Source organism: Anolis sagrei, chromosome 1, assembly GCF_037176765.1.
Source record: "Anolis sagrei isolate rAnoSag1 chromosome 1, rAnoSag1.mat, whole genome shotgun sequence".
Lineage (NCBI taxonomy): Eukaryota > Metazoa > Chordata > Lepidosauria > Squamata > Dactyloidae > Anolis > Anolis sagrei.
In genome coordinates, this window is record NC_090021.1 from 60777485 (window position 1) to 60801363 (window position 23879).

General features: G+C 38.1%; 1 protein-coding gene across 1 annotated transcript; it reads right to left on the reverse strand.

Moving 5' to 3' along the window:
* Positions 1-1766: 1766 nt before the first annotated feature.
* On the reverse strand, positions 1767-23736 carry TSNAX (translin associated factor X). The gene is made up of 6 exons (XM_060753818.2): positions 23592-23736; positions 20741-20848; positions 20071-20185; positions 16713-16843; positions 6884-7005; positions 1767-4307 (listed from the first exon to the last, which is right to left on the reverse strand). The coding sequence occupies exons 1-6, from the start codon at positions 23605-23607 to the stop codon at positions 3927-3929; spliced, it is 873 nt and encodes a 290-aa protein (XP_060609801.1). The 5' UTR covers positions 23608-23736; the 3' UTR covers positions 1767-3926.
* Between the last annotated feature and the right edge of the window lie 143 nt (positions 23737-23879).

Genomic DNA, 23879 nt, shown 5'->3' on the forward strand with positions numbered 1-23879 from the left:
ATTATAATTGCTGTGAAGTTGCTACTCTGTTTTCCTCTCCTGGTTATAGCTTTTATTGTTCTCATACCAAAGGAAAATTTTACCATATGTAAGTGGTAAGGATGCAATATAAACATCAATTTGTCTTATTATACCTACTTATAGCGCATCTAAACTAAGAGATCTTTTTCACTCCACATTAATTTCATTTACTCAAAAGAAAGTTACTTCCAGTATACAGAACTTTATGGCAACAAATGATATTAGCGTTCAAATTAGCTTTTGCAAAACATCTGTTTTAACAATATTTTGGTTTTGGCCCAATATCAAGCATATGACTGACTCAACAAATAGGGTACAAAATTGGCATCCTGCCCTTGATTGTTTTAGGATAAATGTCACTTTCCCAAATATCCCCAGCAGTCATGCAAATGCAGTTAACTTTTTGCAACCTGATTTCCTTAAAAGGAAGAGCTGAACTACATGAAACATTGACAGTTCATGAGAATAACACACAACACAATGGTGAGGGGATTGTACAGTTTTTCTGTAAAATTCTACCCCATTCCTTGGAAAAGCTTAATTTACTAGACATTATAGCTATTTTAAATACCAGTATATGAAGGGATATCTCACTTTCTGCTATTTAGAATCTAGAACAAATAAGTTTTTCAAATATACTCTTGTTTAAATTGGCTGTAAGCCACTTTGAATCCTGTGCAAAGAAAAAGACAACATATAAATTAATTAGATTGGTTGACAAATAGAAACCACCAAATCAAACCAAATCAACTGACTGAAATTACAATAAGAGATTCCACCTAAACATCTGGAAGAATCATAGAATCATAGTTGGAAGGGATCTCGTGGGCCATCCAGTCCAACTCCCTGCCAAGGGGGAAAGTCGCATTCAAAGCACCCCTGACAGATGACCATCCAGAACTGCTAAAATAAATCTTTCAATGTCCAAGTCTGCATCCCTGTATTTTGATGAAGTGTATTACTTTCCCCAAGTAGTTGGCCACTCTACAAATGAAATCAAAATTTAAATGTATTTCAGAGGGGGGAAATTGAATTATTATTGTGATCACAACTGATAGTAACTTACTAAACATTAACATGTGTTAAAATTAATGTACCATAAAGGTAAGAAAGCTCGATCCAAAACCAGGAACAATGTTCACTGTACTATTGTAACCAATATATTTAGGAAAGAATTTATAAGTAATCATACATATTGTCTCTATTATCTCCAAACAGAGCAAAGTATTACAACTGGATGTTTTGATTACTGTAATCATTAATCACTAGCTGAATTTTTCAATATCTTCCACAAATAGACACCTAACCATTAAACTCTGTCTTGACAATTGTTTTGTGTCTTTTAAAAAAATCACACCAGGTTTGAAACCAACATCTTATCGTTATCAGACTGGATACAAGAGGTTTTTCCCCCTCTTACAGCCACTTTAAAGAGATGCCTTTTGGATGATAGAACACTGTATTGGTGTATTTCCCAAGAACAAGCAAACAGCAAATAAAATGGCTTTCATTATTTTGGTAAACTTTGATGAAGCCATTTGTCTTCAGAACTACTTTGAGATTGGGACCTTTCAGCTCAACTTAATGCATCCCTGAAATGTTTTATTTGTTCTGTAATAAATGGACCATGTTGCAAGATGACAGATCATTTTTATTAAAGCCTTGAAATGTAAGAATGTGCAAGGTGTTCCATCCTCTCCTCATCTGAAATGAATGGCAAAGAACTATCATTATTGACAAGAAAGTTCTTTTAAATATTTTATTGTATAAAACCATAGAAACATTCATTACATTCAGTAAAAGGAGTGGGACCGGATGTATCCTTTATTTTTTTTACTACATGGGAAAACTTGTGATGATTACCAAATACAAAACATTGTTGGATTCATTAAATCATACACTTGAAATTCCATCATGCTATGGTAACAATGTAAAGATTTGCAACATAGAAGCAAGGAGGGTGTGGGGAGGCATCAGTACTCTTGTGGGTAATAAACAGCCTGTTTGTACAATATATATTATATCGAATACTTTCAACCATTATTTCCTTTACAATACAATGATTTGAATCCCAACAGGCCCTTCCATTTGGACAAGGAGGAAGTGATACCTTCGGCAGACCACCCTCCACATTTCTTAGGATTCTGTACAACTTAGAACGGTTTGGGAAAACACAGGAGGAAAGAGAAAACATGAATTTAACTATTTTTTCATAAACAGGAAGTTAGGATCCAGGCCAATGTAAATAATCAAGAAAGGAAATTTTAAAAAAACATTAATTTGGAAAAATATTCTCTGAACATAAATTATACACATACTGTCAAGTTCTATTTCCTTTTGTCTTCCGAACAGATTTCTGATTATTTTCTCTCTAACATGCTAGTCCAATTTGCTTTAGTTCAATCTCACTGTAAGGCCTACAGATTTCTTTTTTTCCTACATTATAAAATTATATTGAAAAATAATATGAATAATAAAGGAGTGTGTGTGTAAAAAAACACTGCTTAAAAATATAGCTGGATTCCCATCATTCCAACGCCGTTTACTAGGAATCCCTTCTGTTATACACAAAGTTATACACAAATACAGTCCTTGACCCATAATGATCTCTGTGTCATATTATTTTCCAGTGGAAAATAAACTAGGGAGAACCTAAGATAGCAAACTTCATGAACTGTCACTGATCACACTAAGACTACCCTTAGTTGTACTTTGCCTGCCTGTATTCTCCTCAATGAGGAAGACTGAAGGCAAACAAAGCAGTGTTGATTTAAGGTGCTGGTTACAGAAACACTCCTACAGTAAGCAACTGCACAGTTTCACCGTTGCCAATCTTTCTGCAGCACCTAAGCCCCAAACCCTAAGCCCCAAACCCTAATATGGGGAGGTTTCCAATGCATACATTATTGGTTTTTCCAATTGGGAGGATGATAGGTACATAGGGAAGGCATGTTATCAAAATAATAATAATAATAATAACAAGATTTCTCTTCCATCACCCACATCACTCACCTTCCCAATTTGTTGGGCCAATAGTGCCCAAATCCCCAATATTCTTTCTACTCTTTGGTCAAAGTTTAGAAATATATCCCTTATTGGTAATATGTCCACTGCACATCCTCCCAAAAAAAGGGAGACACAAATATGCAGTCAGTTACTTCTCCAGAGCACTTTCACTGCAATTCCCTTCAAGCCAGTGTGCAGTAAATCCGACTACACATAGCATGGGCCAAATGATGTCCCATAGTTTCAACTGGCTCACTATTCCCAATTTAAAACTTCGTCTCACTACAAAATGCAGTTGCTGTTAGAAATACATCTCTGCAACTGTACAGTGTTCCCATCTATAGAACTGAAACTACACATTGTGCATCGTAGTTTTATTCACAAGTAAGATAATTTGTTTCTGCTGAAAAATATAAGAAGGCTAAATTTTAACAGGCTTTCCAGGTTTGTACTGGACTCAGTTTCCTGAATATAAACCAACTAAGCAACAGAGAGTAGTACTTAGACAAAATGTTCTACTAGGAGTATTAAAGGCCTCAAAGAAATATTCACATACTTTGTTATCATTTCCAAAGTCAATTTTCCTCTTGACTCAACAGGCTTCTGCAATTCCATACAATATGGAGACTCTAACCACCACAACCCATCACAGATATAGACTGTCCAGGTAATAAAGCACAAAGAAACATAGATAATAAAATATCATAATGGTGAACAGGTTGTGTACTATTGGTGACCCGAACAAGTTAAAATAGATAACAGTACTAAACTAAAAGTGACCCTAAAACATCACTGGGTCTGCCAGAAACCTAAAACTTTTCTAATGAACAGATCCCACAAATGAGAATACTTCATTCTGATTCTAAAGTCTGTTTTGGGCCATGAACTTTCCATACATTTTAGGAAAGCCCATCTTCTTGGTCAATTATCTCTGCTTTGGTGGAGAAAACATCCGCTAGCATATGCTTCGGTATTTCAGATCCTCTGACTTTCAGTGTGTAGCAAGCATTCTCCACTTTAGCTAGACTCTGTTTCAATGTATAAAGTTTTTTTGAAACTTCATAGGGACCAGTATTGCCTATGTAGGAAAAACCATCATAAATCTGACGGAGAAACTGGCTTAACTCAAATGGGGTGTCGATGTCACCATTACCAACACTACTGATGCACATCCGCATCAGCTCTCCAGTAAGATCCGCCACTCCCAGCAGGTAATCCACAGGAGTGACCTTCAGATTCCAAGTGTGGTCATCTTGCTTACTGTTACAATCACAAGATGGCTGTCAACAAAACAGAAAACAGATTAAAACACTGCAACTTGTCAGACAGTTCAGACAGAAACAAAATGATCTTGCATGTATGACTAAGTCTGACATGTTTGACTAGGTTCCAATATTTCTGTGTAGGCAAATATTAATTCCTAATTCAATATTTATATTTTAATATGATTTCCAACCTTTTTTCCCCTAGAAGTCTCCTAAGCCTTCAACATTTGCATGCATGCCTTCATCTTCTATATTTTTGGAGGGTAAGGAGTGTCATGAAATCACAGTTCCTCAGCTTGAGACTTTATTATACTAAGCCATAAATATCTGAAGTATGTCTCTACAAAGTAGCTGAATATAAAAATGTAAATGATGAGATTCTTGTTTAAGTCTTCTCTATGCGTCATCTGTAACAGTGAGATGGCTGTGCTGCTTGCTCTGCTAAGTGTCCCTTGTCAACGGCTTAAATGAGATAAACTTTAATACTAATAGTCAGTAACACACAAGCCCTCTGAAAACACCAGCAATTTCAAACCTCAAGGGCCAAGACGACATCAATTGCTTATCTTATACCTATGACTCAAGTGAACCTATCCTGAGACATCAGGCAGGAGCTTCCTCAAACTCTGTTTTTTTAAAATGCAAATTCTTTAATCTAAAGACTATAATCCATTTGTCTTAATCATAGGTAAAATATGCGAAGGACTTGCAAGAGTGGCTGGAATTTCCTTTGTAAATATGAAACTTGAACGACTTTTCATGTATATCTTTTTATAGTATTTCAAGAAGATAATAGTAACTGAAAAGCACTGATAAACTGTAAAGACCTTCCTGTGACAGCAACTTACTGGATCACACCTAAATCCCATGCAGCCTGGCTTCCTGTTTTTCTCAGTGACCAAAGGAGCCCCGGGTGGTGCAGTGGGTTAAACTCTTGTGCTGGCAGGACTGAAGACTGACAGGTCAGAGGTTCGAATCTGGGGAGTGTGTGGATGAGCTCCCTCTGTCAGCTCCAGCTCCCCATGAAAGGACATGAGAGAAGCCTCCCACAAGGATGGTAAAATATCAAAACATCCGGGTGTCCCCTGGGCAATGTCCTTGCAGACAGACAATTCTCTCACACCAGAAGCAACTAGCAGATTCTCAAGTTGCTCCTGACACACACATACACATAAAATGAAATGCTTCTGAGAAGCTTGACAAAACACATGAAGCCAACTCTCAGCAGCTAGTATTCCGAAAGCATGCTAGACGTAAAGATGTCCTGGCTTATTGGGAGGGATAGCCAATACTCCAGAGAACAGGAGCAGAATTCAAAATGATCTTAACGTATTAGCGAGATGGGCCAAAACTAACAAAATGAAGTTCAACAGTGACAAATGCAAGATACTCCACTTAGGCAGAAAAAATGAAATGCAAAGATACAGAATGAGGGATGCCTGGCTCGAGAGCAGTACGTGTGAAAAAGATCTTGGAGTCCTCGTGGACAACAAGTTAAACATGAGCCAACAATGTGATGCGGCGACAAAAAAAGCCAATGGGATTTTGGCCTGCATCAATAGGAGCATAGTGTCTAGATCTAGGGAAGTCATGCCACCCCTCTATTATGCTTTGGTTAGACCACACCTGGAATATTGTGTCCAATCCTGGCACCACAACTGAAGTCCAATTCTGGCAATATTGTGTCCAATTCTGGCACCACAATACTGACAAGCTGGAATGTGTCCAGAGGAGGGCAACTAAAATGATCAAGGGTCTGGAGAACAAGCCCTATGAAGAGCGGCTTAAAGAGCTGGGCATGTTTAGCCTGAAGAAGAGAAGGCTTAGAGGAGACATAATAGCCATGTATAAATATGTGAGAAGAAGTCATAGGGAGGAGGGAGCAAGCTTGTTTTCTGCTGCCCTGGAGACCAGGACACAGAGCAATAGCTTCAAACTACAAAAAAGGAGATTCCATCTGAACATTAGGAAGAATTTCCTGACTGTGAGAGCCGTTCAGCAGTGGAACTCTCTGCCCCGGAGTGTGATGGAGGCTCCTTCTTTGGAAGCTTTTAAACAGAGGCTGAATGGCTATCTGTCAGGGGTGCTTTGAATGCAATTTTCCTGTTTCTTGGCAGGGGGTTGGACTGGATGGCCCATGAGGTCTCTTCCAACTATGATTCTATCACTACCCTTCAAACTGATCCCTTTTTAAAGCCAGCCATGCCCAGTGTTCCCATGAAAGAGACAGGTCATAACTGGTTTAAAAACCAAATTATGTTCCTAACTGTCCACATAAACATTCTTTCCACAGAGCAGACAACAGCAAATTGAGTAGTTTTACATTTGAGCCAAAAGGAAAGAAAGGTGATTGGAGGGAAAAACTGACAACATACAAAAGATTCTACATGGCAAGAAAAAACCACTATAGTTATTTCAGGAAGTTACAGCAGGCCTGTATAGAGAAGCTACAATAAGGTCTAGAAATCATCCTTTCATCAAAAACAGAGAGGAACTGGGGTCAACAACAAAAGTTACACAACAGAATATTCTTTCCATTAAACACAAAGTGATTGGACTATAGGTCATTAACACATCAAATATTTCAGTACCTTTGTTTCTTCCTCTTTATCTTCTGTAAATATCAGCTGCTTATTGATCTCCTCTATGCTAACTAATGACCGTGTTTTGATAAAATACTGGAATGAAACTGCTTCCACATATTCCTGAAGACCTGGTTTGGGAAAAGAATAAATCAAATAGTATTTCACTCTTGTCCTTTACAATAGAAATCAAAATGATACATGTAATATTTAGTGGAAACTAGACATATTCAACTCTTGAGCCAAAAATGGAAACGGACAGATCAACAATTTATAAACTAAAGATTACTAGTACTTCATTGTCTCTTAGAGATGCTGAAATGCTACCTTCCCTAAACCACATCCAATCTAAGGAAATTGTAGATGAATACACTAATTAAGCCGAGAAAGAGTTCTCTGGGGCAGAAGACAGAACACAGCATCATGCTACCTATGCAGGCATTCCTATCAAGAAATTATCACACTCTAAAGAGTATTATCCATGTTACTTGTTAAAGACATGTTCTAAATGGCTGACTCCTGTTGGTTCACCAGCAGCTTGAAAGTACTGTTTTATTGATTAATTAATTTAATTACTTACTTACTTAATTAAAAGCCTTTTATTTCTCTACCAGACTACTCTAATAAGCTCTATTTGGGCCTGTTTTTAAAAAATGTTTAGAGCCCAAAGCTGTAAAATTAGGTAAGCAGACTGCTGTCTACATGCTTTAGAGACTATAGCTCACCAATAATAAACCAATTTCAATTATTTCAATTTGTTTCCAAGTTCAGTTTCAAGCTGGAGGTGGTTTATAAAGCTTGAGTCTGAGAGCAAGGTATCTCAAAAACCACCTATTTCACTATGAGCCTGTTTCTAATTTGGGATCTTCAGTATCATGAGCCCAAAGCCATTCAGGAGCTTATCTGTGTTTTGTCCTTTTACTGCATTGAGTATTTGCTCTCTTGCTCTTCCCTCTAGCATCATGGATCATGGCCTTAAAACACAACAGATCCTATCTTCTTCACTTCCAGATGATTTTATTAGGACATTTCCATTTTTATTAGGCAGGAAGAAGCTCCAAAAATACTTTAATAAAAATACAGGGTGAGGCAGCATAACTTCCTTTTTTAAAATGCGCGCCATTCAGTCATTTGAAGACATAGCGGAGCGCTAGTGGTCTCGTTTGAGAGGCGGGAGTATAAAGTTTTGTCCTGATACAGTTCAGTAGCCATCATGCGTTGGAACCGTGAGGAGCGTGCTTTTGAGTGGACTTGGAGTGGCCGGCCCTCTCTCCAGATTTGGCCCCTTGTGATTTTTTTCTATGGGGTTTTTGAAATCCCATGTTTATGTGAACCGCCCAAGGACCCTACAAGATTTGAAGACCAACATTCAGGAAGAAATTGCCAACACCTGGCAAGAGTCATGACAAACGCCAGAAATCGGTTTACTCGGTGTATGGAGAATGGGGAACGTCACCTACCTAACTTGATATTCAAAACTACGTAAAACAAAACTTTAGGTATGCGCCTACATTATAAAAAAAAATCTGATTCATACAATGGGTTTTATTAAGTTTTGAAAAAGGAAGTTATGCTGCCTCACCCTGTATAAACTACTGATGTAAAACTGTTTAACAGACTAATCACTACCATTAATATGTTCTAAAAGTATAAGTAGAAAAATATAATTAAAAATACCTTCCACCAGCTGACACTGCCTTGGACTATTTATATTTTAACTAGACACTGAACAACCAACTTGAAAACTTAATATATACATATTTGGTGAGAACAGGTTGCACTGCATAAGGAAACAAGCATGGTTCTGTTCCCTCATATTACTTCCCCCACCTATGTGAATGACAAGAAAGGGATATGTGGAAGGATATGCTTGGTAGAATATGCAATATTGCTTGACTCCATGGGTTTTTAACAAGTGATCACAAGCAGTTTCAGTTAAATATGGACTGCCTAAAGGGAACACACAATGTCCTTTTGTAACACATCTACTGGCTGTCAGTCTGTTTCCAGAGACAATTAAAATGGCTCTAGTCCAGGTTATGTGACTTGACAATATGATTTAGGATACTGCTTCTTACAATCTATAAAAACGAAGTTTGTGCATAACACGTCACTTATTTTGACTCAGTTATGCTGGTTGTTAGTTGTAGTTATTGTAGTCATCATCTTCATCATCTCACCTTTACCCCAATCTGGAATTCTAGATTGACGCAACTAAATAATTCATAGCATACAAGAGTTAAAATATTATTAAAATATAAATACAATCAAAATAGTTAAGAGAATTACTCTTTCAAAAGAAATGAAAGAATACTGCACATTTAGAGATCCTTTCATTGTAAGCAATGGGCTTAGTTTCAAATGCCTGTTGAAACAAGAAGACTGCCATTGGTCTGCCGAAGGACTGCAAGGAGGGCTCAGGTCCAAACTCTCTCAGAAAGGAGCTCTAGAGCTTGGGAGTGTCGGCACCCTATGTAGCTGTGAGCAGAGTTGGGCTGAAAGAAGAGTCTTCTCAAAAGATTTTCAAACAGATTCATATGAGAGAATACTATCCATCACAAAATCTGGACTAGAGTGGTATAAGGTTTATGCTTAGCTATCCTGATTTTGTCTGCAAACAGATTAATAGCCAGTGGACATGTTAAAATAGGATCCTTTTAGACACACAATATGAGTAGTCTGAGGTATTCTCAGCTGGCTGATGGCAGTTTTGGCTATACTTTCACTGAATATGTTTTAGGATATTTTAATGGTAGGGACTGAACTATTAAACTATTTTCAGCAGTCATTCATACTGTTTAAAAGTACAGGGTTAGTCAAAATGCATAGGCCAATAAGCCATTCAGTTGAATGGCTTATTGGCCTATGCATTTTGACTAACCCTGTACTTTGGGAGTATCTTCCTAACAACAACAGAGATGTTCTAGTAAACTAAAATGTGAGGTGAGGAATATTTGATATTTCCTAATAAAAATAAAACTGTCTAGTAGGTGAAGAAGGTATGATCTATGAGATAATCATCCAGAAACCAAAGAGGAAAAAGCATTAGTACTATCAAAAGAGTGCAGAACATAGATAAGCTACTGTACAGCTTTAGTCTCTTTATGACACAAAAGATTCCAACATGTGGCTCCTATGTGAAGAACTCTGGCCACCAACATTTGGTTTATTCAATTTCCTTACATAAGCTGACTTTCATTTTCCTGATACATTTCAATTAAGTATTCAAAGTATGGCTGTGTATTCGGCTTGCTTTCCTCATCCTCTGAATACGTTTACCTTCTAAATGTAATTGGTTAATTTGCTAAGTAGCATTTTACTGTAATTTTAGAAGAAGATGGTTTGCCATGGTGGTTGCAACCCATATCAACATCAGAGGGAATTGGCCCCAGCCCACATGCAGGGTATTAACTGATTAAATAAAAATTGGTTTTTCTGACTAAAATGCAACAATTCTAGTCTCACTAACAACCACTAAAACCATGTTTTCCTCGTTAAAATCAAATATGTTTGGCATGTAATACGTGCATTCTAGAGGTCCTCGACAAAAAAAGCAGCTTAAAATGACATTTAAAATGACCCAAGACCTTGACATAAGGTGTTTTTAATAAGCAGGTAAAAGGATGTTTAAATATATTTTATTGTATCTTAATGGAAGGACATCCGTTGCTTTCAGTAAATAATCCCTAAGGTGAAAAAAACCCATCCCATTTCACTATTCCGTCCAACAATACCTTCCTCCTTCTCCTCTCAGTTTTGGGCTGTTTCCAAGAAAATGATTACTTAAGAATCATGCTGCCAGTAAAAGAATAGTTTATAAGGCTGCTTTTTGTGTACTTTGTTTTCCCTGACTGAACACTGGAAATCTCAATTAAAAATCCATGATTGCTTGTGCTGGCACTTCCTCAGATTTTTAGACAGTCTGAAAGGCAAAATGGTGACATTTTGCTTTAGAATCCTTGAGAGCCTCCAGTCAAAGAATTTAATAAATGTTATAATTGCCAACAAGTTGTTTACTCCAATCCATATGAAGATGGTTTTACCGTATTGTCAAGATTTAATAGTGCATGTCTATTAGAGTCCACTGGATTCCATCATTTGACAAAGAACTTGAAAAAGATAAATAAACCCAATTTTCCCAGTTTCCAACAAACCTCACATCCTCTGAGGATGCTTGCCACAGATTCAGGTGAAACATCAGGAGAGAATGCTTCTAGAACATGGACATACAGCCCAAAAAACCTACAACAACCCAACTGGAAAAAGACTTCCCTTCCACAATCCCATCCCAGTGCATCCTAAAAATCTTCTCTGAAAGTCTGAAACACTCTCTGAAGAATGCTTTCAGTATCAGAGACAGATATAGCAGAAGGAAAAACAAATTCCAATCCTTCTGGCATTGACTAATGTAATATACCATTGCATCTTGGCCAACATGCACATTATAAAACATACAAAATTGTAGCATTATTAACACTTATAAACAAGTATTCATTTTAGACAAAGACGATGGGAAGCTTTCAATAAAAATGCTCAGAAGTATAGTTTCTGAGCAACCTGTTATTATAACAGGGAAAGTACTCATTAGTGAACACACCACATGAAGACATCGCCACAAGATACTGGCCTGTCCATTCTTGAAAAGGTGCAGGAATTAAGTATCTATAATTATTTTTATGGAGATAGTTTTGTTGCTGAACTTCTTAATATTTCACTTTTCTTGCTAAATTAAATATTTCCTTTCAATAAGTGAATGCAGCACAGAAACTGTGGTGCCAGATGTGGAAAATTTGGATTCGAAGTACTACTAAATTCAGAGTGCTTACTATGTAGGCAAATTGAATAGCATCAGAAGACTATTGTTATCTTGGCATGGCTGTAAGCTTAGCAGTTCGAAAATACGCAAGTATGAGTAGATCAATAGGTACCGCTTCTGCGGGAAGGGAATGGTGCTCCATTCAGTTATGCCAGCCACATGACCTTGGAGGTGTCTAAAGACAATGCTGGCTCTTCGGCTTACAAATGGAGATGAGCACCCCCCCCCCCCCCGAGTTGTCTTAATGTTAGGGGAAACCTTTATCTTTACTTCTCTTTTTTTAATTAGGACAAAGCATTGCTTGTTCAAAAAAGACCTGCCTTTTCTTCCAAAACTTCCACTTGATTTGCTGAAAAATATAAATACTAAAAGAGGAAGAATGCAAAAATGATCCGTCCAGACACTCTAATACAATAAGTCTGGCTTTAAATTATCTCAATCTTACCAAATACACTAAGATTAAATAAATGTGTAGCTACTAATTCAATAGGCAATTTGAAGGCACATACTTTAGTGTGCTTCCCCCAATGATATGTTTCACAACAATACAAATGCAAATCATGTTTTTATTCCTTTATTCGTGTAGGGGTTATCAGTTAAACTGAGTTGCTCTTAAACAGGCATTGAATCCAGTCAAATGCTGCCTATTTTAATTGGTTCATTTTTGTTGGCTTTATTAATCTGTTGTTTTTACAACTTCTGTTTTCTTCGTTTGATTGTATTGCTCTGAGGATGAAAGAAAAATAAATCTGACAAATCACAACCCCCCTATATTTTTGTAAAAATAGACTAATTAAATCTATCCACCTTTGGAAGAATAAAAAACTCAATAGGATTAGAAGATGGGTGTGTAAAAGTAACCCAAAATGCTATGACTATGGGCAAAATCCAACATTAAAATGAACTGGACCCAAAACTTAATTCTAACAATCACATTCAATGAATTTGGATTGAGAGTGGATTAAGATATAAGAGTATGTTGACATATCTAGACGTTTCACAGAAATTTAAACAACTTGTACCATAAGAAAAACCTCAACACAGTCCTGAAAAAAATGGTTCCAATAAAAAAATCAAATACGGTGATCTAATTATATAATATTGTCCCCATACTGTTGACTTGTTACTTTATTCTCTCAATCATGCAGCAGCCATAGTCACTTTGCCGTTTACTGTATTTTCATTTATTTCAATATTCACTGACATTTAAAATGAAGTATCCCTTTAAAATGGTCAAGTAAGGGACCTTACATAAAGCTAGTCTAAAATTCTGCCAAGTGTAACTTTTTCAACTTCATCCCCCACAAAGTCCTTCATAGCATCAAACACATGGTTGGGATGGGGCTCCCAGCCCTGTGGAGCTAGTTCTGAATATACACAAAAAACTACAGTGAGATGAGAGAAATATGGCCCCAGCACACTCCACATATCTTCTAGTTTTGGTCTGAGTATTCTAAGTGTATAGTTGGTTTGACTCCTATAGTATATAAACCAAATGGGTTGTACTAACCAAGTATTTCACTATTCAGCTCTTCAGAATGGTAGCTATGAAGATTATTTTTCAAAGGGATGAAGCCAAAAACGCTCAGAATTCCAGGTAATCTGAGTTATGTCAGGCTAGAATTTACCAAGTCTCTAAAGTTCGTCTCTAAAGTAATGAAGAAGAAAACTGCTCAATTATCTAGAACAGGGGTCCTCAAACTTTTTAAGCAGAGAGATGGCTCACAGCCCCTCAGACTGTTTGGGGCTGGACTAAAGTGTGAAAAAAACATGAACAAATTCCTATGCACACTGCATATATCTTATTTGTAGCAAAAAAAAATGAAAGAACAATGCAATATTTAAAATGAAGAACAATTTTAACAATCAAAAACTTACCAGTATTTCAATGGGAAGTGTGGGCCTGTTTTTGGCTGATGAGATAGTCAAGGTAATTAGGGTTGTTGTTATTGTGTGCCTTCAAGTCGTTTCAGACTGAGGGCAACCCTAAGTTTAGTTTAGAGTAGGGGCTAGGTAAATGATCTTGGAGGGCCACATCCAGCCCACAAGCCTTAGTTTGGAGATCCCTGGGCTAGAAAAAATTATTTATTATTATTTATTTACATCATTTCTATCCTGCCCATTTCAGCCTGAAGGCGACTCAAAGCAGAGAGTTCTTAGGTATGAGAGTAAATAACTTCAAATAATTGATGCAGGAAGCCTGAAGAGTGATGAAATTACTCTCTTCAGTAGTCTTATCAGGAAACTGCATTTCCACGTTTGGTGTTGTATCTCTATTATTATCTCTACTCTTCAAAAAAGCGCATAGATGAACTTAATTTATTCTTTAGCTACATCCTGTTCCTGTGTTATTCAGCTGCCTTAGCTTGTTATGGTCTTGTGAACCGGGTTATTTCCCAGTGAGTCTTCTTTGTGTCATCTTACCAGTTTATTCTGGGCTACAAGTGCTCTATACCTATTGTTTTGAAAACCTGTATACAATACATGTTTATTGTTATTTTGAAGTTTTTACAGAAATTAGTAAGATTAGAAGCCTACAAGTCACAGATTGTTTGATCTCAGGCTTCCATGCCTTCATAACACATGCTTTGTCCTGGTTTACTTTTCTCCCTTCAGACTCTTACATCAAACTATCTCCTTCCTCACATCCTAGAGCATTTTCCATTTAATTCACTTTTACAGTCTACAGTCTGCTCCTCAACCCACTATTCATTGCTCAGCTTCTCTGTTGACAAGGAGGCAATATTTCTGGTTCATGCCTTGATTGACTTGCCTAGACAAAGATCATCCTTTCTATCTAATGCACAGGTCAAAACTTGCAACACAGAGTGTTTGCGTGCCTTGTATGACCCCTTTCATTCACCTCTGTTCTACCTACACAACCTCTGAACTTTTAAAAGCTTCAGGAAATGCAGATGTTCAGTAACCATAGTTTTCCCAGGAATTGGGTGTTCCACAAAGCATAAAGCATCTAAAATTACTTAATTGCGCATATCCTGAGCATAATCACATCCCAGTTGCAAAATGAAAATAATCATACTGACCTGACTGAAGGTTAGGATTGCTGTAAAACTTCTGAGCTGATGCAGGGTAAGTATTTTACATGTTTGAACAATATTGAAAATGCTAATTACCAGCAGTAATAATAATATACAATACAACCAATCAGAATCACATAATGCTTCTCCGGGAAACCTTTCATCTAAGAAAGGAAATGCCTTGCTTTCAAAGATGAATGTGAAGACCCATTGTCTCTGAACATGTACAGAAGGTTTCCTGCCTTTCTCATAAAGTGTTTTTTTTTTCCTTTTTCAGAAGTCAGTTAGTTGGGCATCAGAGCGGAGAGGACCCAGGAGATAGGTTCCCACCACAACTGGACCTTACTACACATTGCATCTGCCACTCCCCAGTCACCACACTGAGAGCAGTAATTTCTGTCCCAGTTGCTTTCCCAATGAGAATGAACCCTTGTTCTTTTGATAAGTGATCAGAACTCTCCCCTTCCCAACAAGGAAGTCAAATGGGCGGGGAAACTTTGGCATGGAAGGGACATCCCATGGGTGGTTGACAAACCAGGCTTTAGCTGTATTAGGCCTTTGAATAGCTTTTCCTTTCTTCTGCTCAAGGGAATATGTCTTTTAGATAATATAAATTAAGACACTGATTCTATTTCAACTTCAAAAGTAGTAGCAAAGAACAATATTCTGAACAACGTGCAGAAGAAGTTCTGTGGTGCTGCTTTTTAATAGTTATTTCAGTATCTCTTTGTTTGGTTATTTAATCATCCCTTGGGACAATCTGTACTGTTAAGCAACATGCAGAAAACAGGCATAATTTTTGTTATTGTTCAATTATTAGTACTATACTCAGCATTTGAGTCCAAGCAAGTATCCTTCAGGGAAATGTTCTGCGTGCCATTAGCGCTATTCTTAATGAGAGAATGCTTGAAATTTCTTTAGTGCTCTGCCAGAATTGTCTTATCTTTGAGTCAAAAGAACAACGGCTTGGAGTAACCCCAAAAAAAGCATGTCACAGCTACAGATGGCAAACACAACTCCCAAGAATTGTACTTACAGCACTTCTATTTATAGGCATACAGTTGTTGCACTAAACACTTGCACATCCCCAGCAGGTTTGTTTGTTTGTTTTTAATAAAGGACCAACTACTGTAACTCCATAAAAGAAAAGGCTGTTTCCATGGAAGAGTGGTTTGGTGTCCTTGAACTGTTTTAAAGAGAAGTGGAGGAGAAATATTTCATGCTGGCCAGTGAACAATATCTTTTAGGAAGTCTGAGATTACTTACTACTACTTTGAAACACAAATCTTGGGTTTTTTAAAAACTGAGTAAAACAATTATTCCTACATTACATTAAGAATACCTTAAATATGTGGTTGGGTTTTTTGTTTTTGTTTTTTTTTACATATGGACAGCTAAAGAAATTTGTTTAACAACAACAAAATTTTATTATAGTCACTGACCAGCACAAAGCAGGGCACAAGCCCTCTGGGAGGAGGAAATAGCTCCCCAGTGAAGCAGCTATTAAAAAACAGATTACAAAACAGTTTAAAAACATAGGTTAATGCAGCAGGTGTGGAACCAAAGGGGGGGGGGGGGGAGACTGATCGGAAGTGTCAAAGCACAGTGTGGGGGGGGGGGGACAAAAGAAATTAACATGTTACTTATGAGGCACACATAGTGCACTTCATATTATAATATGCAGTGTGGTGTAGTGGTTTGAGTGATAGATTGGGGCTCTGAAGATCAGGGTTCAAATCCCTAATCAGGAAACCCACCTTGGACAAGTCACACTCACTCAGTCTAAGAGAAAGGCAATGGTAAAACCTTCCTGGACATGTCTCACCTTATCTTGGGGTCACTGTAAGTCATAAAGGACTTGAAGGCACACATATAAAACTTACTGTAGAATTAATGAGAATCAAAGACCAATGAACACATCACAAAATGTTGAAATAAATCAGACCATATTAAATATTTTGAACTACTTTTTCTAAATACAGACCTGGGGAGATGGCTCTGTGGTACTGATACATATCTTCTCCCAGCAATTCTTGTGCTACTTGTTTTATCTTCTGTCTCACAGTATCTAATTTGGCCTCAGATTCTGTAAGTATTTCTTCTACATTTGGAGTACTACAATGACGGAATACAAAGAAAATTACACTGGAATCATCAAAGCAGCAAGGTTAGTATAGAAATTGTGAATAATCCATTCTGCGTCCAAACACTTATTTAAAAAAAAAAACACAACAAACCTGATTGTACCAGTCATGAAAATTAATTCTTCTGAAATATTTAAATCCCAAAGGACTATTTGATATAGAATCAACTCTCCCTAAAGAAGTGGGCAACCTAGGGAACATGCTGACAGTCAATGCAGATTACCTATCCCTTTGCACATTTCAGCTAACATTTATTAACTAAGAGATGTTTATGCATATGACCTTGAAACAAAAGAATGGTTCTTGTGTTGAAGTATGTACTCATCCAGAATTAAAAGTTTATAATCTATAATTCCTAGTTCTGCATTAAGGATCATTGCCAAAATGTGATGAGGAAGGAAAGCAAAGCATTCTCTGTCTCCAAAATTCAGAAGTAACTGAGATACTCTCTCATCTAGAATGGCACAACGCACAAACAAGATAGCAATTTCAACAGATATGAAGGAACACCAGTGCTTTTCAAAGAATTTTGTCAGGCTGGGAAACCTCAAAACATTCCCAAAAGGAAAGGGCAGACTCAGTGGTTTATAAAGCAAGTCTTCTTAGAGGCCACAATGACTAAAGTGAGCTGACATGTTTTGGACACATCATAAGATACATGACATTATTGCTCAGGAATGGGCAAACTTCGTCCCTCCAGGTGTTTTGGACTTAAACTCCCACAATTTCTAACAGCCTACCGGATGTTAGAAATTCTGGGAGTTGTAGTCCAAAACACCTGGAGGACTGAAGTTTGCCCGTGCCTGTTATAGCTGGACTAATTCAGTAAAGGAGTTTGAAAAACCTTAGCAGGTAATTAGGAACAATGTGTCTTGGAGGACTCACATTCCTGAGATGACTATAAGTCAAGGCACCAACAATATGTCAGGAAACAACAATAGGGTGCATATTAAATATAATATAAAGTTCTTCCTTATAGAAGGTTTTTTTCTGGAAAAATTCCAGAAACTAGATACATAAATCTTCTGTTGGCAAAAATAAAGAAGGAAATGAGGAAAATAGGAAGAATGGGGAGGGGGAGTGTTGTGACAACTTAAATTGCCGATTAAGCTTCTATGGGTTAAAACCAAGGTTGGCAAATGCAACAAAGCAAACTAGAATCTACACCTCAAAATATGCTGTAAGCAATACATTATTATTTTGTAGTTGAGCCTAAACCTTAAGGCATGAGGGTTTCCAAGCAATTTGACATAGATATTAAAGAGGCAAGTTATAAAAGAAGAACTGTACTGTATTTCTTCAACTGTAAGATGCACCCAAATTTTAGTATCACCAACAAAAATACAAAATATATACCTGTGATTTTAAGACGTACCCCATTCATAGAGGTGTTCATATAGGGTAAAAGGTGTGTCTTGGAATTGAAGAAATACAGTAATAGTTTTTTAAAAAAAACCCAGCAAAAGGTCAGCTAATGTGTTGTTTTGTGAGAAGAGGGGTTCATGTCCTAGAACACAGCTCTATTATTAAAATACAAGGAGGAAAATGTGGAGAGAATATGGTAAAATCTCACAGATTTTCACACAAGCTTTCAGTTGTTTAGATTTTTCAGCATTATCATCTGGGCAGCTACATGAGCAGCTGCAATTCTGAGAGTATCAATGTAGCAACTGAACTGGTTGTCATTTATATTATAATCACCACATTGTGTAACAGTGCTTGCAAGCTAGAGTACACTACTGTTAACTGTGTCAGCAACCACAGCTGCTATTACTACTCACAGCAGAAATCTGACAGGAAACAGGATGGTAGGAAGCAAAAAGGAAAATACTTTATGCAAAGCCTAATATTTTGACAGGATGCCATTAACCAGTTATCCAACTTGCACAATCTTGTGCATTTTTCTTTGAAAGGTCCAAGGGGGCACTCTACAATTATTCTCATCTCTTCACATCACAGCGAACCACAATCGAAAGAATAAGAAAGCAAGAACCACAAAACATTTGGAAAGATCATATTCCCATACTGTGCTATCTATCAATATGTGAGCTTTTTTATTTTTCCCCCTTCCTTGGTACTTCCTTTACAATGAATTTCTGAATAGTGGAGGCTCCTGGCTCACTATCTCACCACCTGGATGCTTCAAGTTTTGTGGCAAGATTTCTGTCATCCAAATGAGTTTCCCTAAAGTTATGTGTGTTTTTTTAAAGAGATGCTTCCTGACTTGCCAGGAGGGGCCTTTGCTATCTGGGGGCATATTGGATCACCTGCACCATGTTGGGCATGGTGCCAAACTAGGTTTTGCCTTCTCAGAAGATCATGCATTTTTGCATGGGTTCTGGGAATAGTGGGAAATGCCAGTCAATAGAATCAAAGCTATGGACTGGTTGGCAGGACCACGGCCAAAGTTTTCACTCAGGGGCACTGCATGTGTATTTAAGTAAGCTTCTTGGCACTGCAGTCTCAGTCTATTCAGGAGATCAATCCTACCCACGATCTATATTTCTCTGTATTTATCTTAGTCATATGCAATTGTCACAACTTTTATCTTAGGTGACTGCCCATGGTGTTCAGATCCAGGAAGATGTTTGGAAAGTTGGTAGGTCCAACGAACAGTGGAAAGAGTCCCTTTATGGAAATGTGGTAGTGCAGACAACGGGAACCAACACTCAGGTGGTCAGACGTTCACTTCACCACACCCAAGTGACAGAGAAAGCCAAAGGTGATATCTGTCCATGTGGATTTCCCCCAGTTGCTATTCTTGGTTTTGGACATACACAGTAGGCAAATGTGCAAATGCGTGGATCTGGTCCCATGAAAATGCCAATCTATCTTGTAGCTGAAATCAATAAAGTTGTGGTTTTATTTTAATCACCAATGTGTACTGGTGGCTTGTCTTTGTCAGCAAAGCAAGTATTGTTGTTTTGCTGGTTTAAAAATAACAATTAAAAGGCATATTACAAATGCAGAAACAAAAAAAATGCAAAGCTATCATTAGGCAATACAGTTCCTGAACATTTTAATAGTTGCACAAGAGTGAAAAATATACTTTCATCATCTGTGCACAACTAGGATTTTTTTTCTTAGCCTCGAACCAATTTTATGCCAAGAATTAAAGAAAAGGGTAACACTATCTAGCACTGCATATGGTCACCCTAGACATATATAACACAATTATGAAAATTCCTGATCACCCACCTAGTAATCCTGTGCAATAAGAATATGGTCCTTTTACTTTCAATAGTTATGTCACGACTAAGTTTCACAAGCCTTTCATATTTGTCATGTCTTGTATCAAGCTCCACCTGAAATGCTAAAGGGAACAGAATGCAGACAAGCACAGTTGCTTGATAATACATGAAAAAATAACATTCATGGAGTCAATCCTCCCCCCCCCCAAAAAAACCCCAAGCCAGAGATTTTTAATAGAATATTTAAAATACTTGGGATTTATATAAAACTATTCTTCCATCAAGTGTGCAAAGCCAAATTTGATTTGTTCTTTACAGACAAGAAGGCTGCTGAATCCTAATTCTTGTCTTTAACAAAACACTCTAATTTGTATCTTCAGTTCTCTGGCTCATTAATTTCAGAAACTTAAGTAAACAATGAGAGTCAGGGCCAAATGCATATGAATTGTTTCTTCCCTCAGTGCAGTTTCTTTATTATAAGAGTGGCACATGCAACCCTAGTGTGAATCTGGTAATAAAGGGAGATAGTTTCAAGTCAAGTCTACAATTGGACAATATGTTTTAGTTTCCCCAGGTATGGAAATGTCCACAGCCCATGCAGTTCTATACATTACAGGAGAACTTGTGAGAAGTCTGCATATAAGAATCTACCCTCAGGCCTTTCAATAGTTACTTACATTTAAAGGCCATGATTACAGCCGAAGAATAATTAAGGTTATCTTTTTCTTCTCTTCGATGTCCATGAGGGAAATTGTCGTGCTTCCTTTTTCTAAAGCCACCTGTTCCTATAAAGATGAAGAAATCTTATGAAAATGAAGAATCCACAAATGTTGACAGACAATTGTGCTCTCCACCAATCCTGCCTCTGACTTTAAGGCAAGATCTGACTATTGATATTACAGTACACTGAATTTTAGAGCCACTCTCTACAACTCTTATGATTTAATATAATAGTCTCAGGAACTGAAGACGTTGTGACCTCTTTCACCAGTTTCCACTATTTTTGACCACACTAAATTACTGCCTTTAAATTATGCATTTTAAATTATGTACTGGTTGGTTAAATGAACTGATCTTAAACCAAGGCTGTCAGGATTGCTTTGATTGGGTGTTCCTGCACATCAGAGTTGAACTGAATGGCCCTTGTGGGCTCTTCCAACTATATGATTCCATGTTCTTTTAAACTGATGTTTTTAATCGTTTTATGTATTGTGTTTTTGGTCATTGTGTATGTTGCATTTCAGTATGTTGTTTATTTATCTACTTTATTTTTATCCTGTTTCTCTCCTGATACAGGGATTCGAGGCAGCTAACAGCAAACATGACACAATGCAATAAAAATTAAAAACAAAGCAAATGCATGTAAATATGAACCAAATGAGCTTGAGAGCGTGGTGGGACACAGAGAAGACCCCCCTCCCAGAAGACTGTAGCATGATCTGGTTTAGAGGCAAGGCATGACATGACTCTATGGCTCCAAGCAGATGATGGTGAAGCTCATTTTTGCAACCTGAAGACTGCTTGGGTTCGAGAAAAATTTCTGCTCATCCAACATGTCATACAATTAGAAAACATGCTTGCCAGTGATAAACATGCATATTTGTGGCAAACTCTTAAAGCTTCTAGTTCTTACTATTTCAAATATTTTACCATTATACATTACTAACTATTGCATCATGATCATTTCAGGAACTAAAAAAGCTTACATTGGTACTTTTCCCCTGTTTCCATGAAATGTTTAATTCAGATTTAGATTAGGTCTAACAATGTTCATAGTTAACTATAATTGTGAGTAACTGGTTTGAGCACTATCAAGCCAGTTGTTCTTTACGCAGATATAGAAAGAGTCAGAACCATCTGTTCTGTTTGGCAAAGAATACATGGAGAAGCTTTCAACTTGGATATTCATTGGTGTTCCTGAACTAGAAAAAGTAACTAGTCCAAAGCTGAGATGCTAAGCATGTCACATCACAGTGGACATTAAACTTTATTCAAATGCATGTTTAGGTTCACAAAGGGCATGGACAGGACTAACAACACATTTTATCACAACGTCCAATAAAGACCAACAATGACCACCATGAAATTACAACAGCAAAGGGTGTACTGTATTGGGGGGGGGGGGGGTGACACTGTCTTCTTCTCAGGTACAACTATAACAAGTCTAGTGTTGTGAAAATATAGCAGAAATAAATTGTAGCTGGATGAATCACATGATAAACAACAAATAAGAAACATCCACCAGTGTTGTAAAAAATGTGTCATGAAAAAAGACCATGCACCAGACTACTTTTTTAAAAAAGAAAACCCTATAAAACAAACATGGGGCTGCTGTAAGTCAACAACAGACTTGAAGGCGTATAGTAGTTGTTGTTCTGTGCCTTCATTTCCAACATGGTAACTCTAAGGCAACCTAACCATGAGGTTTTATGAGGCTGAGAGGGCGTGACTTGCATTAGACCACTCAGCAGACTTTCATGGCCAAGCAGAAGTTTGAACCTTGGTCTCAAGTTGTGGTCCAGCACTCACAACACTCCATCATACATACGCACAGAGATGCATCTACACTTTAGAATGTATGCGGTATGGCGCCACTTGAACTGCCCTGACTCAATGACAGGGAATCATTGGAGCTGTAGTTTGACAAGGTCTTTCGCCTTCTCTGAATGGTGTCTCAGCAAGTCCCATAGCAATGAACCAGGGCAGTTCAAGTACTGTCAAATTGCATTAATTCTGGTGTAGATGCACCCACAATACTTAAAGATGAAGGCCTTCCCTAGCATCTACACCAGTGCTTCTCAACTTGTGTGTCTCCAGGCATTTTGACCTACAACTCCTAGAAATTCCAGCCAGTTTACCAGTTGTTAGGATTTCTGGGGGTTGAAAGCCAAAACATCTGGGGACCCACAGGTTGAGAACTACTAATCCACACTTTAGAATGCATGCGGTTTGGCGCCACTTTAACTGACCTGACTCAATGACATGGGAGCTGTAGTTTGACAAGGTCTTTAGCCTTCTCTGGCTGGTGCCTCAACAAGTTCCATATCAATGAAACTGGGCAGTTGAAGTACTGTCAAACTGTAGATGCACCCACGATGTTTAAAGGTGCAGGGCCTTCCCTAGCTTTCGATGTGGCAGCCCAACTGGGAGATACTATATGACAATGGTTCTCAACCTGTGGGTCCCCAGGTGTTTTGGCCTACAACTCCCAGAAATCCCAGCCAGTTTACCAGCTATTGGGATTTCTGGGAGTTGAAGGTCAAAACATCTGGGGACCCACAGGTTGAGAACCACTGCTATATGAAAGCCCAGAAGGTGTTGTTATTAAAGGCCCGGCTTCTCCCCTCTCCCCAAAACAACGCAATTTAGGGCCCAAAAGGGGGAAGGGTCAGCAGCTGAAGGCAAAGCAGAGGGAAAACATGAAAAACCAATGGCCGAGGTGAGGTGGGAAGGCGGCGAGAGAGACCACTGAAGTCCCGAGACGTTCTCCCCCAATTCCCTTCCCCCAGCCCCGCTTCCTGCAGCCACCTTCTTTGCCGCTCATGGCGCCCGCCAGCTTCACAATCCGGAAGGAGGAGGAGGAGGAGGAGAAAGCAAGGGAAGCCCCGCCCCTTAGGAGTGCCGCGCGCCCCACAATCCCCGCGCGCCAACCCCACTTCCTCAGCTCCAGCCCGGTAGCCACGCTTGTGAGGACCTCTCCTCCTTTCGCAACCCTCCCCCCTTTAGGTGTCTACTCCAAATTCCTGAAAGTAGTGTTTCATTTTGAAAAGCTGTATATTTCACTTTCCCTCCGAGCTTCACGCCGATTCACGACAC

What these genes read in the sequence shown, in the direction of transcription:
- TSNAX (XM_060753818.2), bottom strand. An exon ending in TGTAATCATGGCCTTTAAAT is followed by an intron (nt 20,186 to 20,740) that starts GTAAGTAACTAT and finishes TGTTCCCTTTAG; the next exon opens with CATTTCAGGTGGAGCTTGAT. An exon ending in CCACAGAGCCATCTCCCCAG is followed by an intron (nt 7,006 to 16,712) that starts GTCTGTATTTAG and finishes TTCCCAAACCAG; the next exon opens with GTCTTCAGGAATATGTGGAA.